Genomic DNA, 22,134 nt, shown 5'->3' on the forward strand with positions numbered 1-22,134 from the left:
ATTTCCCGTAAAATGTTGGGTTTTGCAGCTCTGAAAGGAGCCACATCATGGAAAATGACTGTCTTTTGAAATGAAGGAATCTGATGTTTAATCTTAATAGTCCAAAAGAAGTTAGAAAATAGTCTTGTAGAACTAAATTAATGCTGATCCACTTATATATAATCAGAGTTTTATGAGGAGATGAATGATGATTCTGCATGAGGGCCTCCTGACGCAGCTGCACATGGAGGCCTTCCTATAATTACAGCTCCATGGTAATTGAGGACAAGAAAAGTGAACTAACTATATGCTGTCTTTGTGTGATTTTATAAATATAGACAGAGACTGATAAGATGACAGACATACAGTGATATCCACGTCTTTAATTGAGATCGACAGGCTTGTGTTTGACGGTTTTAAATTCGGGCTTCATGCATAATCTCTTTTCCTTTTGGCGGACATGAGAACTCTTTTCATATGAGATGAAAGATGATTGAATGACAGCGTATGTGTCTCTGAACTATAAAATAGAGCTTCGGTGTTTCCTCTGTGAGGACTGACCCCTTTTTTCCAGCTTTGACTATCAATTGATCAGTAGATCCCTGTATTTGCATGGAAACCTTCATTTTAATCAGTTTTTTTGTGATTTTGTGTTTGCTAGCTTTGGAAAATTTCAACATTTTGTCACTGCTAGCTTACAAAGTCGACAAGAAATTGTATGCACAAACCATTTGACTTCCATAATGACATGTTTCTGAGTGAAATAGTGCAAGTTGTGACTTGATCTTATCCATTGGTAATCATTTGAATCGTGGAAAATGGGCAAAAAGTACAAGAACGGATGAAAGTCAAGGACATTGTTTTGTTTTTAGCTAAAACGTTACCGCTTTGGTTTGTTTTTCATACTATTATCACCGTTTACTGTCTACACTACATAGCTACATTGTAAAATCATGACTGTAACGCTTTTCAAGCGGCGGTCAAAGTGGCACGACAGTTGTGTTGAGAGAAGCATTGAAATCGTGAGTCACGTGAAAGGGTTTTACCGTTCCCCTCTCTTTAACGCTGATGAAATTAACAGAAATCCAAACTCGTGGCCAAATAGCAGTCAGCCGAACAGCTTGGGCGTATTCATTGAGGGGTTTTGCCAGACTACTCGTATCACATCTCTGCTTTCCAATCTGCTTCCTTATTGAATTTGAAAAATGACTTAATTAGCCATTGTGTTATGGTACAATTTAATCTAATTGTAAAGTCTTCACGGGTGCTTTTCATCATCTTAAAAAAAAGAAAAAAGAAAATTATAAACATGCGAGCGTGATTCTTGGTTCGTTTTTCAACTTTGTAGCAGAACAAATGGGTGATTTTAATTTCTTCCCTTTTAGGGGTGAAAATGTTGTGGTTTTGAAGACAGATGTGCTGTTTGTATGGGCCACAGTTACAGATGGATTTGTGGGCTGCTTTCAACATGAAAACAATAGAGCGTCAGATTCGTGTTTTGGCTGCCTGCCGTGATATCTTTCGATTAATATTTATCTTATTAATATTATTTTTCGATTCTATAATAAGAATCCCATCTACCATGACACATAAGGAAATATGTGACACAGATATTACAAAACCACACAATATATATATATATATATATATATATATATATAAAACAGCTATTATTGTGCAAATACCCGGCAACAAAAATTAGTACGCCCTAAGTGAACATGTCAAAACTGTGTCCAAAGTGTCAATATTTTGTAGGGGAACCATTGTTATCTAGCACTGCCTTAATCCTCCTGGGCATGGAATTCACCAGAGCTGCACAGGCTGTTGCTGGGATCCTCTTCCACTGGAAGACCCTTTACCTCTGGTGGAGACGCAGCTTTCTGACACTGGCCACTACGTTGCGCCCCAAAATTCTTTGGTAATCATCAGATTTCATGATACCGTTCACACAGTCAAGGCATTCAGTTCCAGAAGCAGCAAAGCAATCCCAAAACATCTTTGAACCTCCACCATGTCTGACTGTAGGGACTGTGTTCTTTTCTTTGAAGGCCTCATTTCTTTTTCTGTAAACAGTGCCATGATGTCCTTTACCAAAAAGCTCTACTTTTGTCTCATCTGTCCACAGTACGTTCTCCCAGAAGGATTGTGGTTTTGTCTCATAGGTTTTGGCAAACTCCAGTCTTGCTTTTTTTATGCCTTTGTCTCAGCAGTGGTGTCCTCCTGGGTCTCCTACCATAGCATCCCTTTTCATTCAGATGGCTACGGATAGTACGAGCTGACACTGTTGCACTCGGTGTCTGCAGATCAGCTTGAATTTGTTTGGAAGTTAATCGGGGTTCTTTATCCACCATTCGAACAATCCTTCATTGTAATTTTTCATTAATTTTGCTCTTCCATCCACGTCCAGGGAGGTTAGCTACAGTGCCATGGGCTGTAAACATCTTGATGATATTGCGCACAGTAGACACAGGGACATTAAGATCTCTAGAGATGGACTTATAGCCTTGAGATTGTCCATGTTTTTCCACAATTTTTTCTCTCAAATCTACAGACAACTCCATTACACTTCTTTCTTTTCTCCATGCTCAGTGTGACACACAACACAAAGGTTGAGTCAACTTTTCTCCATTTTAACTGGTTGAAAGTGTGATTACTGTATTGCCCACACCTGTTACTTGCCACAGGTGTGTCTAAATACAAATTACAGGAGCATCACATGCTTGAAAAGCAATTATTTCTGACAATTGTGACAAGGTGCCAATAATTTTGTCCAGTCCATTTTTGAGTTCTGTGTGAAATGTCTTCTTAGTTTTTTTGTGTTGTTGCAGTGCAAACAAAAACAATAAGCATGTGAATACCAAAACATTTGCAATTGGAACAATGTTCCGCAAGGGTGCCGATATTTTTGGCCATGACTCTGTGTGTGTGTGTGTGTGTGTGTATATATATATTTAGTGAGATCTTTTTAACTACATATTTTAGCTGAAAGTCACACAAAAACATGCTCTACAGAATTCATCCTTTTAAACATGCAAATTCAGCCTCACACAATCATCAAATAAATAAAACCCTCACATGAGGTTATTTTGACACCGAACCCACATTTTGACACCATTCTCTGGTGTGTCATAATCTCCCTCACTCCGCTCTGATATAAAACGCACACGTCTGCTGCTTTCTGATCCGTCCACCTCAATTCTGTGTAACGTTCCAAATCTGAACCAACAAATCCATCCAATCATCTTGCATTCCTAAACCAACAGCAGTTAGACACATACTAGTGCCGCTATAAACACGCTTATAGTGTTTGTTTATGAGTGAGCAGATGGCTTTGACAGTAATCTGAAATGGAGATGATTCTTTAATTTACTTAAATTTAGCATTTGGCTCCGTTTAATCCCTGGATGATTTTAAAGAAAGTCAGCGCTCTCCTGCTGCGCTCTTGACATGTTGTGAATGTTGTTCCTCCTACAGTTTTGCGTTATTGAAGTTGTATTACATTTAGTTTGCTTTCGATTCTTTCAAAGATCATTTGAGTATGTGATTCTGTATAGTAATGCAGCCGTGTCGAGTAGCTTCTGCTGTGCACAGTCTTTTACGACTCCTTAGAGAAACATTCAACCATGGCTTCAATTACAGTGACTTAGAGTTACACGGCCTATAAAACAGCTAATACTTACCGCCTTGTGAAAACAAGCATTAGTGACTGACAATCTAACACAGAAATGTCTCTGCAATATTTGAGCAAATACATAAGATTTTACATTTCCTTAGGGAAGTTTTAGTGGTATTTGCCTGTGTAAAACTCACCGTGATGGGGTAAGATTTGGGCTGAAAACATTTTCAGTATTTGCTAAGGTGGTAACTAAGGTGTCTTGTGATATTTTTATTATTGTCAGCCATGTGAAAATTTTAAGTCTTCAAATTTTTTTTTAATTATTTATTTTGTTTTATTTTTGGAGGTTTTTCCTTTTTATTTGATAGGACTGTAGTTAGACAGGAAACGAAGTTGGAGAGCGAGAGGGGGGACAGGATCGGGAAAGGTCTGCGAGCCGGGACTCGAACACGGGACGCCCGAAGCGCAACGGCGCTACATGTCGACGCGCTGCCTACGAGGCTAAATTTAAACATTTTCGTTGACACAAGTAGTAATTGAAACTGTTTTTATTACCCTGACAGAAATATAAAAATAGGTTAATTTGATTTTAAAGGTAAAGTATGCAATTTCTGCGCTACTATTAGTGATGGGAAGTCTGATTCTTTTCTGCAAACTGGTTTTGTCGGACAGTTCGTTTCAATGACCTGGTTCAAATAACCACTTCGTTAGTTTGTTTACATAATCACACAATGACATCATGTATACACAATTCTAATATTAAAGGGATAGTTCACCCAAAAATGAAAATCTGTCATTAATTACTCACCCTCATGTTGTTCCAAACCCATAAGACCTTTGTTCATATTTGGAACACAAATTAAGATATTTTTGATGAAATCCAAGAGCTTACTGACCCTGCACAGACAGCAGTGCCACTACCACGTTCAAGGCCCAGAAAGGTAGTATGGACATGGTTAGTTAGGAAGCTGGAATGCGCGGCTTTATTCCTCGTCGCTGTCCCCGCCGGTATCAAAACTCTAAAAGGTGGGTAGACCAGCGGTATAGAGTCATATTCCACTTGACTTGTACTTTGCAACAACGCAACCTTGATCCTGTCAAGACGTTCAGCATGTTTTCTACAAACAATGTCTGACGTGTTTGTTTTATGTGGTTTGAGAATGTGAAAAAGCTACACAAAATTCAACCTGAGTGGTCAGATTGAAACTTATTTCCAGAAATAAGATTTGAATACAGAACAGTATGAATGTAGCTTGAAACGGTTTTGTTAAAAATCGAATTTCATGTAATATTTTGTCATTTAGACTTGCTAACTATGATCAGATTCCAATCGGATATGCACAAAAATTGGATTTGGACCGACAGTCTGAACAAGGCTATGAAGTGAATAAACATAAATAAACGTGTGGCAAAAACTTAAGTGATGTTACCTGTTGACAAGAAACTGCACAAGTTCAGCATTTTCATTGAAACCTATACATTCCATCAAATTCCTCCATCTTGCAAAAGCACTGCCACTCTTTACTTATGTTTTACCCTGTTGTCTCTGTCTACGTATTTTGGCAATACTTCTAATTTTGTCTTCTAATTCTAACAAATTTAACAGCAATGGCCTCTCAACATCTAAACACCCTCTGGCTCAGCCTGCTACAGTAGCCACGCCCCAAACCCTCGCTATTGGTTGAGCTGGAATGATTGACAGTTCTGACCGGACCACTCTAAATGTATTGATTGTGCCTCAAAGGCTCAATCGTTTGGGGGCAATAAACCATTAATAGTGTACTTAACGTAGTCAGTGAACAATAAACTGGGTTCACAGAATGTATTTTGACATTAAAAAAAAATTACAAACTTCACCTTTAAGAGCTGATTTGCAGACAAAACGTGTGTTGTAAGTAGTTAATAGTAGTTAATAGTGTTTAACTGTCTTCACACACACAATATGCCTTCACACAGAGTGCATGGTTATGACATTTGGAGCACATATAATCACACAATGACGTTTATAATGGATTCCATATCTGTTTGTTGACATCTTGAATTCTAGCTTATATTTAGCATAGCGCACATGCTTCAGTGGGGTGCGGGATGGACACATCACGTTTTATTTCCCGTCTGAGTGGGAACATATGAAGCTGTTAACACAATCGCTCAGTGCAGCCCGCGAGAGGCTAATTACTGAAATCTGTTTCTAAAATTGAACCCCATTCTGCAGTGATTTCTTCATTTATTCATGCCGATGTGTTCTGTCAGTCAGGCTTTGTGGACTAAAAACACATTCATATTAGCAGAAAAGGTGCAGAGACTTATGAATATTAATGAGCTTTTGCATACTTAATCGCTCGTGGCAGGCCCTCCTTTGCGTGTTTGTTTGTGAGGGTTCATTTGTAAGTTCATCTGTGTCTTCAAACTTCACAAGTCTCGACACGGTGCACGTCTCTCAAACTTTTTTGAACGCAATGAAATGCTTAAGCTAAGTTGTCTACGAGAGGCATTAAACCTTAGATGTTTAACGATACGCCTATGTGTGTTTTAACAACTCAAGGTGGCAGTTTAAGTCAAAACTTAGTCACTTTATATAAAGAAAACTTTTGTAAAATGATGACAAGCCGCCTTCTTGTATTTAGGTTTCTAAAAAGGGGATCCGGTGCTGTCAAGCTCCAAAAAGGGCAAGAAAGCATGAAAAAAGCACCCTAAAATTAGTCTATATAACTCATGCACTGTATTCCAAATCTTCTGAACTCATACAATAGCTTTCTGTGACAAACAGACCGTATTTTAAATAGTTATTCACAGATTTAATTTAGCCTTAAAAGTCTTGTTTGACAGCAGTCGCCATTCACTTTCATTGTGTGGGCATTTAGCTATAAATACGTACTTTTGAGTTCCGTGTAAGATAAGATATAATATAATATAGACAAATATTTTGTTTTGTGTCCAATTAAAATTATTATATCATATTATATTATATTTTTATTTTTATTTATTTATCCTTTATTTTACCAGGATAGTCCCATTGAGATACAAAATCTTTTACAAAATTTACTCATAACAAGTACATGTTTCCTTTAGAGTAGACCATAAAAGTTTTTTTTTTTTTTTTTATATAATTAAAGAGGGGAGTGTTTCCAGCATAATAACCTTCTGCAACTCGTTCCATAACGCGGGAGCAAAAAAAGAGAAGGCAGTTTTGCCAAGCTCTGAATATACTCTTGGAACATTTAAAAGAAGTTTAGCAGAAGATCTAGGGCTGCAATTACAAGTGTAAAAGGATAAAAGACTGCAGATATACATAGGTCATTTACCTAACAATGCCTTAGCTATAAACAACAGCATATGCACTTTACTTCTTTGAAACAAAGAGGACCATCCCACCAATTCATACAATATACAATGATGAGTGCATGAAGAAGCACTCGTCACAAAACGTAAAGCAGCATGGTACACATAGTCCAACTTTTTAAGTGAAGATAAACCTGCATGCATATAGATCATCACATCACCATAATCTAACACTGAGAGGAAACAACTTTGTATAATTCTCTTTCTTGCTTCAAAAAGAAAACATTTCTTTAAGCGAAAAAAGAACACTCAATTTTAGTTCAATATGTACAAAAAATCCCAGTTTGTCATCCAACCATATACCCAAGTATTTGTAACAATTTACTCTTTCAATAGATTCTCCTTGTAAAGTTAAAATAGAATGATCTGTTTCAGTGCGGCAACGAGTGAAAAGCATGTATTTTTTTTTATTTGAGTTTAAAACCAGTTTTAAGTTGGACAATGACAGTTGCAGTTACCGAAAAGATTCTTGCAAGAGCTCTATGGCTTGATTCACCGAAGGTGCCACTGTGTAAATTATTGTGTCATCAGCATATAAATGAACTCTAGCTGAGGCTATCCCACGACCAATGTAATTAATATAAATAGAAAATAAAACTGGTGCCAAAATAGAACCCTGTGGAATACCTTTTATCATTTTTAGTTCAGTTGAAATAATATTTTCAGTTCTTTCTGACAAATAATTATTGAACCAATTTAGAGCCATTTCACTAAAACCTATACAACTTAGCCTCTGAAATAAAAGTTTCTGATCTACAGAGTCAAATGCTTTAGAGAGATCTACAAATAATGCTGCACAATCTGGGGTCGACAATATAATTGGCCCGGTGGCCCGGATGTACTTTTAAAACCGTCAGGGCCACCAGATCGCTCCAACCACTAGCCCGGTGGGGCCAGTAAAAATAATGCCTCGATTAAAAAAAGTCTAATTTCACATTAATCACCTGTGGTTCTGTGTTTTGATTTCTGTTTAATCGTCTCGGTAACCACCGCTAACACGTTACGTGATCCCGACTGCCTTGCTCGCTCCCGCGGTTACGCGCGCAAACTGCACACTGCTGCTCAGCACCTACCTATAGCTACTATTAAGCTAGGCTACATGTTTCTGAAACCCACATCACCCGGCCAAACGCCGGGTAAAAAAGAGAAGGCAAGGAAGAGAAAATCACCAGAGGAATTGAGGGAAAGCGAAAGGGAATACGAAAAGAAAAGGCAGAGAAAGTTTCAGCCCCAGTGGCGAGATCACTGGAATTGGCTGGGCTACGATCAAGAAAAAAAAAGAGGTTTACTGTGAGCTCTGCAGATCAATGCCCACATATGCAGACAAGTAAGTTAGAGAAAAGTTAACGTGTATGAAACCTATGGTATGAACATAATATAATGAATTGCTGTGTTACTACGGAGAATGAATCCTATGCAATAGGTTTATTTGCACTTGTTTCATGTTTTTGCACAGTTTTGCTGCACTTTGCACTAAACCTACCTTAAAAAAAATAAATGTCATTCATGTTGTTCAAGCAAACTGTTCTTTTTCGTGATTATTGGGATCAATACCCGACGCGTTGACCCATTATGACACACCAGAGGGCCAGTGGCAAATTTCCCTTATTGTCTACCCCTGACAATGTTGTTTACTATCCAAGCATTTAACAATATTATTTGTAACCAGCATAGCTGCTGTAATAGTACTATGACCTGATCTAAAGCCTGATTGAAATTCGTTTAAAACCTTATTTTCAGTTAAGAACTGTTTCGCTTGATCATTAACAAAAGATTCAAATACTTTTGCCAACACAGACAACCTACAAATTGGCCGATAGTTATCCAAAATTGATGGGTCACCACCTTTTAACAAAGGGAGAACCAGTGCTGATTTCCATGCACGAGGCATAACACTTGAAGTTAAACTCAAGTTAAAAATAGAAGTGATGGGCTGTGTTATAAGATCTCTATATATTGTAATATGAGCTTTTTGTCTATTTTCACGGACACACTATTATAAATATATATAAATATTTACTTTTGTGTTCTGTATTATATCATATTATATTGTATTATTATATATACATTATTGTCATTTTTTGTATTTAATATTCATTTTGAAATATTTAATATTTATATTTAAATAGATATTTAAACATTTAATATTTGAAATAAAATATTATTAACGAGAATAATAAAAGTGCACTACTAATACCGATGTGTTGTTTTGTGAACAAATCGATGTGTTTTGTGAGTGTGAACGGTCAGAATATATAAGCAATTTTCGTAGCTGCTCTCATACTGCATTATTGTTCATTTGTGTATTAGACAGACAGTGAGAGTGTCAGTTTAAGCGCGCACTGTTATATTGAATCTATCAAGGTTTAGTCTGGAAACCACAAGCAGTATCCCATGACACTTGCTCCTCGTCTTCCACCTCCAGCTCTGGTTCATTGCGAGCGGTGTTATGAGACAGCTGTGTGATTGATGGACTTCTCTCCAGCAGGAATGCTGCTCTGACGGTAAAGGTTAGCAGCCTCTTTCCCATCAGAGACATGCCTGGCCTGGAAGTGGTCAAATCACATTAACCTTTACTTTCACACCTTTTTAATATTAGCAGGTGCTGAATAAAAAAAAGAAAGAAAATCCCTTCATGGAGATTCAACATGCTGAAATATAGAGGAACATTTTTTTTTTAACTGCAAATTATTAAAGCAGGTTTTAAAACCATACTATGTGAAAATCTTAAGACTAATCACCTCTAAACTTATTAGCACTCCTCTCCTCAATTCATGTCCTTAAAACATATGTAAAAAATTTATATCTGTAAAACAAGCAATACAAGGCCAGGGTTATTATAGTTATATAGCAGTATAACTGTAAAAAAACTGCTGTATAACTGTAAAAAAAATCTCAAGGATACTAAAACATTGTATGGGCAAGTTATGACTAAGAATTGAACACTAGATTTGTTTAAATCTCTTTATTTAATTGATTTGTGTTGGTTTTGTGTTTTGGTGCGTTATATGTTAATACATAAGAAATCACACATTATTTTGCTTCAGAAATATATTTTTTTCTCACCATGGGTGGAAACGAATTTGCTCGCATGGATATCATATGGTGAGAGGTCCATAAACATCATCTATCTGAATATTATATACGGAGATGTTGCTTCAGTCTAGCAGGAAGTGACAGATGCGTGCTGTCAAACCGACAGTCAAAGTGTCATTCTCACAGTGAATCGCCGGCCGTTTTGATTGATGTGCGCTTTATGGAAGACGCCATCTGCAGCTTGGACACATGCCACTCAAAACTGTTACAAGACTTTTCAGTTTGGTCAACTGTGTAAAACATAACACGTATATGATTTTAAAAAAACAGAATGACAAGACTTGTGCTTATCACCTCACTGACACTGGAGAAAAAAATGTTTGACAACTTTGAACTGTTTTGATATATCTGCATCAGAAGTGCAATGTCTGAACAGATTGGTTTTCTGTAGTGGTTTGCCTTTTTGTGAGTCTCTATAATGATGATGAGAAAGAGAATGTGCTTCATCCTGTCAGAGTAAACGTTTGCTTTATAAATTGGTGCAAACTGCTCTTTTCATTGAACATCTTAAACAGTTTCTTTTACAGTTGTTCATATGATGTAACACTAAACATACATCCTAATCAATTTGATATTAGAGGAAAACATTCCGATTTAGTATAACATTAAGCTTTACTGTCAGTTTCTGTAGTACCAGATTGGCTGGATTTTGTGAAGATTTGCAGCTAGACTGTAGCTCTAATTTTGTTTCAGTCGTCAATGTTTTGTGCTTCATTTTTCAGTTTATCTACTAGCTCTATTCATTTGAATTCTGTTGCTGCTAATGATGCAAGAGTATTTGAAATATAGCTTTGCTTAATCATTCCGTTTTTCACTGGTTTGGAATTAGCATGATAATCCCCTTATTCTGTGTTTTTGAGGCTAATTATAGTTACTGTGTTTAATCCATCAAACCTCTCTTTCTCACTATGTAACTCATTTATTGTTTCTTTTTCCTTCATTTCTCCTTGTTCAAATCTCTTGTATGCTCAGTTGTGCTCTGTTTACCTTGTTAATCGGCTAAAAGTCATTTAATGAAGCATAGTGGAAAATGCCTTTTCACTTATTACTATGTACACACTGAAATATTGCATTTTTGTTTGGAACTGGCTTTTCTACCAATTAAAACAGAAGTTTTGAGGCTTTTGTTAATAGCCAGTTGATATATTATGTATATATATATATGTATGTATGTGTGTGTGTGTGTGTGTGTGTGTGTATATATATATATATATATATATATATATATATATATATATATATATATATATATATATATATATATATATATATAACATACAGTAATAATACAATATGATATAAAATAATATAATATAATACACAGACACACTCAAGGGCTGAATAATTTGGTTAACATTGTTACAAAATAATGCTACAAATGAATGCTGTTTTAACTTTTTATTTATTAAAGAATCCTGAAAAAAGTATAAATGTTTCAACAAAATATGAAGCAGCAAAACTGTCTTCAGTATTGATGATAATAATAATAATAATAAGAAGAAGAAATGTGTCTTGAGCATCAAATCAGCATATTAGAATGATTTCTGAAGGATCATGTGACGCTGAAGACTGGAGTAATGATGCTGAAAATTCAGCTTTGCGTCACATGAATAAATTACATTGTAAAATATATTCAAAAAGAAAAACAGTTATTTTAAATTGTTATAAAATTTCACAATATTACTGTTTTACTGTATTTTTGATCAAATAAATGCAGCCACGAGAGACTTCTTTCAAAAACATTTAAAAACGTACGACAAACAGTCGTGTACAGTATGTATGTGGAAAGATTTAATATAATAAAAAACACAGTATGTTTTTTGTAAGGCATAAAAACATTTATCAGACAGGAAGCAGAGACGGAGAATCTTCAAAGAGAGAGGCAGATCCATTCCTGACAGTTTAACTTAATTAGAAAGATCCTTAAAAACCAGGCAGGGGAGAAGCCGGCATTAATATATGCAAACATAATGATCAGCTTAGCAGTACGTCCCCAGTTCCCATGGATCAGCCCGTCTGTCTGTGTGAAAATTGAGGTTTTGTCTGCTAAAATATGAGCCTCCGGTTTAGACTGATAAATTGCAGCACTCAGTAAACTTGAGTCAATCGATAAACCAAGAGCTGGCAGCACAAAGCCTTTTTATGAAGATGGCTTCAGTATTGTAGGTTACATTACGGCATAATTGGGTTTTAGATTTGTAATTACAGCGCATGCACACAATTCTCATCATCATTCGTGTCGTTTTGTCTCATTTCACACCATCTTCGCCTTTAACGTTAGCCTGTAATTTCCACTGCAAATTTTAAGTCTCCCAAGAGCTACATAGACCATCTTAATCTCAGGTTAGCAACCAAAGTAATGCTAATTCACTTTGCAAACTCAATTTAGACCGTATTAAACTGTTCGTATGCTACCTTGGGCTACATACCTCATGCTGACAACTCTTGGAAGTGTAATCAGCTTCCAAGGGCATGTCTTGCATTTACTACGACAATCAAATCCACCTGAACGCTTCAGGCCTCAGGTAGATTGAGCCATCAGCAGGGTTTTCAAGACGCATGGGCTGAATTACAAACTAGTGTTGGGAAACCTAGTGCTTAGCTAGTCCTTAGTCTCACTTAACCAGAGTTTTGGCTGGTGCTGTTTGCAGCTTATTATGGTCAAGAACCGAGAGATATGACATGTAAAGTAGCCACCACAGTTCAATACGTGCCATTTAGGTTATGCAGGTTGGAAGAGTCATATCCACATCAAAGATGGCAGAAAGCAGCTCTTTGGCGTATGGCAGTGAATGATTTTGATATTTTCATTTATTTTATTTATATTTAATTTTATTTGTAAAAAAAATAGTTAACATCAAAATTAAAGAGATAGTTCACCTTTAGTTGCTTGTCCCCATTGATTTCCATAGTATGGGGGGGGGGGGGGGCAGCAACTAAAGGTGACCTATACCTTTAAGGCATTATTTTACATATCATACATAAATAATCCTGTAGTTTGTGTAAAAATGTTGCACATGTATTCACTTGTGCTTATCCACTGGAACAACAAATTTTTAATGCATTTATTTTGCTTCTGTATTTTGTTTTATATGGAAACTCATTTGTTCACATAGGAAACAAAAGCATGCTTAAATCTTAATTATGAATAAAAAGTTGTGATTAAATTGTGAGATAAAAACGTACAAATTGTGAGATTAAAAAGTCAAAATTGTTTTTGTGAATTATGACTGTCAATTTTACATTTCATAATTTTGATTTATCTCATAATTATGACATGGTATTTCATGACAATTCTTGTCATAATTAGGACTATTTCATAAGTGACTTATGTCAATGTCAGGTTTTTTTCTCATAATTATAACTTCTGAATTATGACTGTCGGTTTTAACTTTTAATTTCATAATTATGACTTTTTATTTCAGAGCTGATTTATGTCAATTACAGCTATTTGTATGTCAAAATTCAGAATTTGGTATGATCATTTCAATTTATAATCTCATTATTTATTAGGTACAAATTTTGATTTTCTATCTCATAACTGTCATGGTATTTCATAATTTTGACTTAACTCATTATTATGACTTAGTATCTCATACTTTTGACATAACTATGACATGGCTTTTCATAATTTTGACTTATGTCAATGTCAAGGTTTTATCTCATAATTATTACTTTTTTGTGAATTAATTTCATTATTTTGACTTTTATCTCATAATTATGACATGTACTTTTTGTCATTTTGACTTGTCATAATTATGACTTTTTCATTCCTGACTTATATTAATTTCAAAAGTTCAAAATTATGACTTGGTATGTGAATTTCAACTTTTAATCTCAATTATGATTTAGTATGTACTAATTTTGACTTTCCATCTGATAACTGTCATGGTATTTCATAGTTTGACTTAACTCATAATTATGACTTAGCATCTCATAATTTTGACTTATAATTATGACATGATGTTTCAAAATTATGACTTTATTTCACAAGTGACTTATGTCAGTGTCAAGTTGTTATCTCATAATTATGATTTAGTAATGATTTTGACTTATCTCATGTGCTTCCATAGTTTCAGACTCGAGTGTCTTATGATTTAAATCAGACCTTACTAGGTGCACTTGAAAGTGGCATTACTAGCCTGTAATTCTCCTTACGGAAATTGATACTACAGATAGCATTACAATATTGCTGTGTTTTAACTTGGTATTATCTGCTTCTATTATAAAAATAAGAAAAGAAACTAAATGATTCAGGAAGAATTTTGAATTCCTTATGCTGTTTTAAGGAGATTGCATGTTATTTAGTATGCTTTTACAATAGTACCTGTGGATACTGTAATTAACTTGGCCAGTTTTCAGAAGGATCAGGTCACTCTGTACTGTATTGTGATGTAGAGTGGCCAGTAAGTAGAGTTGTGTGAGCTCTGTGTTGCGTGATGACCGACGCTGCGCTCACACGGATTGAGCAGGACTCCGGCACATTGATATTCTGGACACGACTCCCTCTGGTTTTAATGAGAGTGCTTAAGGGCAAGGCAGAGCTAGCATGCCAGCTGCTGGTATTAGATCGCTCCAGCCTAATGAGATAAATACAGTCATTAGTGCGTGTGTGGGGTTGGGAAATGGAGTACTATTGAGGCATGACACACAGGAGATGCGGCGAGAGGATGCTGGATCTAACTGGACCCTTGAATCGCTCGTGGGCCAGTGTTTGGATCATGTAGTCACGGCTTATCTTGAGCAAACATGCAAGCAAATTATGTCAGTAAACTGAAGCCTCGGGCGATATCTGTGTCAAATTAAAAAGAAATTTAGGAATCTTGGGAGATGAGGTTTGCGATTATTCCTGAATGGAGCGTGTGTAATTGAATTCTCTATTGTTAATAGACACTGCGCTGTCGACATTGTTATTCAGATGTATGTTTATCGGGTGAATCTCATGAAAAATGTCACGACGTGTTCAGGTCATTTTTCACGTGAAAACAAAAGTAGATTTTCATAATGAAAATAAGTCTATTTTAAGAATTTTTGCATTGTGACATGACAATTAAGCAAATTTTACTCCTTCCCGAATTATAGTAGTCACCTTCAATAATGCGATAAAATCTCATTCTTATTACTATAATGCAAAATAACAATATTTAAATTGTATAATATTTATAAAAAATGATTACATAAGATTTAACACAAATACTTTAATATTTATTGTATAACTCCAATATAGTCATTTTTTAAATATATATATATATTCATTGTATTATTAATAATATAATTTATAAACTATTGGTAATGCATTATTGTAAGTTTGCATCATTGTATTATTTGTTGAACTGAATTTAATTTATGCAATAAAATATAGAATTTTCTGAAAATAATTATTTGTTTTATATATATATATGTTTTGTTTTGCTTCGAGGGGGAAAATGTGCTTAAATATCATGAAAGGAATATCATAATGCCAAAAAAAATGTAGTGTTCCTAAAATATAATATTGATGTTTTTTTGTTTTTTTTTTAAGAAATTTGATTTCTTTGTGAGATTCACTCGTCACATCCAAGAGTGAATGCTTGGTAATTCACTAAGTTATCTTGTTGGGTTATGTGTCAATTGATTATTTGGATTTCATATTGATCACCCATGTAGTGAACCAGAAGCTGTCTTTTTTTTTTTAAATCTGACACTGATGTTTCATTACGGCCTCACTGTCCAGAGATCATGTGATCATCTCACCCACTCTCTCCCATTATTAGCTTTATTCTTGATATAACCTTTTCCTCTTCTGTCTTTATCTGCCTGTCAGCATGGAGACCCCGTCTGACCTCAGATCAGTGCAGAAGAATATGTGAGTTTCTTAAGGTTTGGCGTGGAGATGGGCGAGTAAAATCACTGCAGGGCGTTGGACACTGATACTGCTTGGTTTTGCAGACGTGTGTGTGTGTGTGTGTTTGCAGGCTGGTACATGGGGAACCAATCATTAGAGTTTCTACAGCAAATTCTGCTTTGGTACTTGGAAGCACAGGGAGACTGTTGAGTCACCAATTATGAAACATAATGCATCCTCCCCTTTTCTCTCTATGTCCATGCTCTTTCTTTTTTTTCTACTCTTGCTATCTTCAAACTCTCATCCAGGTTTGGGAGAAAAAACAAATCCAAGGCTAAAGAACTGGGTGCTTTGAGTGAAGAAGAGGTGGACAAGAGTGAACCTGAGATGTTCCTGTCCAAGTACGTTTACCGCTCATGTAACGTGTATTATTTAATCAACAAATTTCAATTACAAAATAGAAAAGTATGCTAATTTACCAATCTGAATCTGTGGAAATGATCAAACGAGTTCTGAACTCTTGATAATTGCCTCATTGGTTTAATTGGTTGTTGTCTTATAAACACATTAAAACTCAATCTTATGCATTTACATAATTTGTTTCTGGGTGTTTAACCCTTCCACAAAAAAAAACAACAACAAATAAATAAAACTTATAAATTAACTCACTAACATTTTAATAACTCACTAAGTCATAATCATGAGAAGTCATTACGAGATAAAAAATGACATACAAAGTAGGAAATATTAGATAAAAAAGTGGAAATGTTTTGTAATTATTTCAACTTTTTGTCAGTATTATTTGACTATTAGACTTAGTATGTCAATTTTATCATTTAATCTCATAAATAGGACTTTTTATCTCATAATTATGACTTAGTATGTCATAATGTTGACTTTTTCATCTCAAAGTTGTGACACGGTATTTCATTTTGACATTGACAGAATTTTGAATTCTTGTCATAATTTTAACTTTTTATTTTATAATTAAATCTTCTGCTTTAGAGTAAATTCACTGTAAATTCATTGATTTCAATGGGAATGGTGTATTGCAAGCATGTAGTGAAAAAATAGCAAGGGTTTGCGAAAGTAACGCACCACTGTACGACCAAAATTGTTTTCAGTCAATAGTGACCCAGCTATTTCTGCCCTAGAAAACAGATCTAGCAGATCTCTGTCCATCAAACACTCCAAGCTTATGTGCTTTTTCATCCAAGATATCCTGAAGAACATGTTTTTAATTCCACAGAAGTGAAAGGAACAGTCCTGTTCCTGCCCGTGCCATCTTCCCAGACGTCGAAGATGATGACCTGGATCCCAACTATGCTCGCATCAACAATTTCAGAGAACCTCCCACCTCCAGTCACTCCCCCTATCCACCTGGAACTCCCACCCATAACTACTCTCAGCCTACATTCCCCGCCCCCAACAGACAGCCGCCCAATGAGGATGCACTAGAGGGGCTTTATGCAAAAGTGAACAAGCAAAGAACTGCCCCTCCAAAGACTGACAGGTGAGAACCAGTCCATCCTTTTTATGGATACCTTGCATGAAATGCCAAATATTGTACTGTTTTGTTTATTTTTTTTGTTTTACCAATGCAGATCCTGTTTACAATAACCAGTAGCAGAACCGTTTTTTTTTCCAGCTGTTTTATCTCTGCTTTTTGATATATTCATTAAATTAAATAACAAAAAGACAGTTATACTACAAACACACATAATAAACCATAAAAACAACAATAATAATAATATATTTAAATTATTATTATTGTTTTTGTTATTTTACTGTTTATTATTATTATTATTATTATATTTGATTATGTACAATAATACATTGTATAATATTTTGAATTATTATTATCAACATTCATAATACATATTCTATGTTTTACTGTTGTAGTATAATACTACTGTACAATATGTCTTTATTTTACGTTTTTTTATTAATATCATTATTATTGGTCAAACCGATTATCTCTTATCTGCTATTCACAAACTTTTTTTTTATTTATTTATTTATTTTTTTTTGGTGACCCAATCCAATAACCAGTAGCATAGCATTTTTTATTTTTTTTTTACTTTAATTGTTTTATTTCCACTTTGACACAATAATAATTGGACCGATATATTAGACTACAGTAAAACACATAATAATAATAATTCACTCCTTAACTCACAAACTCCTCATGATAGTCACACTGTAAAAGTGAATCAATTGAAGTTATAGTACTTGTTGAAGCTGATATCAAAGGCAGAAAACATTTCTACATGCAACACACCAAAAATCCAGGCACGTTGGTAACGAGCGTTTTGGCCTTTTAGTGGAATCAAGCTGAAATATTGACAGACGTGTCTGTGAAGTCATTTGTGATTTACTGTGTAGCTGTACAGTCTGTATATACAGAGGGAATGTACGTCTCACTGGTGAGTTTTTAGTCCGGGTTGAGTGGTCCCAACGACCGAGAGCATTGATTTGTTGTCTGGCGGTAATTATGCGTGAGTGTTGCAGTGTCCGTGGGGACCGTGTTCATTCTTGCTCTCGTCCTACCATCGATTCGCACAAGATTATCTTCCGTGCGCTGTGTTGTCCACTGAGCTCAGAAGAGCTGTGATCCCATCACACACACACAAGCACACAGACTCGCTCTGAGAAATGCGTTCGGATACCTTCTCCATTTCCTGTTTGTTCTGTGCAATAAAACACAATGAGAACCAAAGTTTCAGACAAAATACTATAGCTACTACAGTAGTACTACTGTAAAAATCCTGAGAAATGAGTCAAACAATGTAAGAGAGTTTCTTTTTTATGATGAAACTGGTGACTAAAACCAACTAGATCACAGACGTGTTATGATATGAACTGCTGTAACGTTGGTATTTTGGTAGAAAAATATGATTGCCGTGAAACTTTTTGTAAGGGCTTTCTCCTATACATCATAACATAAAAGAAACATACATTTTCATAATGTTTGGGGAATTCACAACCGCTTCTTATAGAACCAGTTGTATTTTTTTTTCCTTTTCTTTTTTTAATACCATAAACTGAATGATTTTCGGGATGTTCAATTTTGAACAAATTATTTTTATGAGCCATAGATGATATGCTAAACCAAAGTTTCCACCACAAAAACCATAGTTCCTACAAATATTGTTACTACTGGCAATCATAGAATATTACAGGATGTCAATCAAACTATTTTTGTTTTATTAGTTACATAGCTTAATGATAAAAAATGTATATTGTATTTATTTTACTTTATTTTATTTGTGCATAGCTTTCAGGCACAAATGTACCTAAAATATAATAATAATTATTATTATTATTAACATTTATTTTTTTTTATCATATTTTCATAATTATAATCAAGAAAATGTCCTTCTTGAGCATCTGACATGAAGGACTCACTGAAATATACTAATGTGACAGTATGCTACAGCAAGTTGCACTGGGTGCTATCAAAGAAGAAAATGTGAGAAATGTCTCGTCTGAAGTGGACCTATAGAATAGAAAACATCGAGAGTGTGTGCGCACAAGTCTTGGTTTTCATGTCAGAGAGCAAATAAGAGAGAACGATAGCGGGAAAGAGACGGTCAATTAACCACAAAGTAACAGCTAGACAGATACGCAAAGCCCCCCTCCTCATCTCACTGTCTCGGTTTCTCCAAGTGCCGATGTCTCATCTACTTTAGCTGGGTTCTTAATTACCATTCTCTCTCTCTCGTGTGTCGCCTGACTGCTCCTAACAGCCCTTTGTTCTTGCTGGCATTTTGTGCATAATAGATGCGACTAATAAATGTTAGTGCTGATCAAACATGGAAAATAGAGCCTCGCTTTCCTTGTTTAGGAGAGTTTGAGCGCCACACGGCCATTTTTCAGCAGAAATGCTGACACCGAGTCAGTGGCGGCCAACAAAGCTGGACCCGACTCCAGATATTTGGACAGCATCCAGCGCTGAGGAATGGGCTTAATCGAACTAATGGCCCACCAGCCGTGTACTGTGGCCAACTCGAATTCTTTAAAGAAACTGCTGTTTCTTACGCCTTTCCTCCACTTCTGCCTTGTCCTCCATCACGTTGGAGCAGTAAACACTGTTAAGATGGATCTGTAGCCATTTTGCTTGTATATCTACATCTTCCTGTGAAATTAGTGATTAACCCTCACAAAAAAGGGTTCGAATACTGTCCAACTTCAGCATTTCTTCTACCATGGTAATTAGTGTTTCACTCACAACATCATAATTCCTACATGGAAAATGTTTAATTACAGACATATTTTATTTGTTATTTTATGTTATTTATAGAAAGAATACACGTGTTTTTGTTATTTTCGAACTATGATATGATAGATTTTTACCATTTAAAAAAATACAGATATGCAATTGTATTTTATTTTATTAGTCAGTGGCTATGACTAAATGGCTTTGAAGTTTTCATAAGTTTTTGATGAAAATAAACTAAAAATATAGTTGTGGTAGTAGTGGTAAATACACGTTGTTATTATTATTATTTTAATAATAAAATATATTAATGTTATTTTATATTATTATTACGTGTGTGTGTGTGTGTGTGTCATGTATAAATCATAATATAGAATAAATGTATATTTTATTTTATTAGTCAGTGGATATGACAATTGAAATTTCGGCTTTGAAAATGTTATGTTCCTTAAGAAAATGTAGTTTAAAAATGTAGTAATAGTAGAAGTAGTGGTGGTATTAATAATAATAATAATAATAATAGTTGTAGTAGCAGTAATGGAAATATTAGTAGTGTTGAAAAATTATGAAAAAATCATGAATTTAGTAGTAGTAACAATGATTGTGATAACTGGTATTTTGGCCTAAAATTATGTAAGGGGACAACTAAAGTGTGACAATATTTTAACCATAATCCTGATCCTCCAACTATATTTTCAAGATGTGCATCCAATCATTCAAAGGACTGAAAAGCTCTTTGTATCTCATTTCCATGAGCATTTCCTGTGGTGATCTTGTGGCCACACACATCTCTGACAGCCCTATCAAGACTGTGTAATTGAACAGCAGACATATTCATTAAGACCTCAATGGCAGGTGTGTTTAGAAAAGGGTGTCATTTCTGATTACAGGCCTGTGTGGTGGCGTCCAGCTGGAAAAGATGGCAGCATGTTGTCAGATCTCATTATACAGCACGTCCTGCAGAAATAAGATATAGAGAGGTATAGAGATGAAATGAACGGGAAGCGGAGAGAAGTGCGTCACGGTTTCTAGCATTACCTGTGTGTCAATATCTATTCATTCATGGATTATTTGGCCGCTTGTGTTGACAGCTTCACCGTCAGATTCCCCGTCTGCATTGTCATAATCTTTAGTTAGTGAAAACTGATCCAAAACCAGCATTCCTTGTCAGAGAGACCAGAAATATATATGTTTGTGTATATTTTATAAATCATGCATAAAATATGTAAATGTTCAATACAAAGTCGTTTACAATTGCCAGGCAATTTGGCAAATTAACATTTTAATACAAACTTCGATTAATGTGCCAGTTTATCTGCTAATTTACATGAAAAACATGTCTTATCCATTCAGAATCTGGGTCAAAAATATATATTTTTTATATTATATTTTTATTATATGTTTAAAAAAATTTGTAATTTATACAAAAAAGGTATATATTATGTATAAAGTATAGGTTATTCGCAAACAATTTGTTCGACCAAAACTATTGACATTTTATTGGCTTCAAACGTGGCTTACCCAATCAAGAATATGTTTTATTATACAGTCCAATTTGACAAATAATTTGAAAAGAGAAGTGTACAGTATTTACAGTGTGTTTATTATAATTAATAAAATGTATTTATAACTCAATGTCATTAAATGCATTGAATTTAATTGCACATGCAATTTATTATGAAATAAAATAAATTAATTTAATTAAATGCATATGCAATTGTAATGTAATTATAAATGCCATTACATATATTATTAATTTAATATTTACAAACAGTTTGCTCCACAAAAATGGTCATCTAACATAATTATAATGTTTTCTATTCTCTCCAGAAATGTTTGAATTCATTGTTTGATATCTGAACAATATTTAAAAAATAGACTATGAAATAAAAGAATATATTATTGCTGCAGAATATTTAATATCAATTGAAATAATATTTTTTTTATAAATAGATATTTTAAAAACATTTGATAAAATATTTAGCATGCATATATTTTAAATATTTATATATATTTAAAGATATTTAAATAAAATATCAAAAAGGGTTGGAGGATCCA

General features: G+C 34.7%; 1 protein-coding gene across 1 annotated transcript in view; it reads left to right on the top strand.

The window, feature by feature from the left end:
- Positions 1-22,134, top strand: part of LOC306874416 (partitioning defective 3 homolog B-like) — a 163,411-nt gene that overhangs the window by 114,970 nt on the left and 26,307 nt on the right. Inside the window, exons 19-20 of the mRNA XM_079424451.1 lie at positions 16,166-16,258; positions 17,107-17,370. Of these exons, the coding sequence (XP_079280577.1) occupies positions 16,166-16,258; positions 17,107-17,370 (357 nt within the window). The remainder of the gene's footprint in view (positions 1-16,165; positions 16,259-17,106; positions 17,371-22,134) is intronic.

This window comes from Barbus barbus (genome assembly GCF_936440315.1).
Source record: "Barbus barbus genome assembly, chromosome: 8".
NCBI lineage: Eukaryota > Metazoa > Chordata > Actinopteri > Cypriniformes > Cyprinidae > Barbus > Barbus barbus.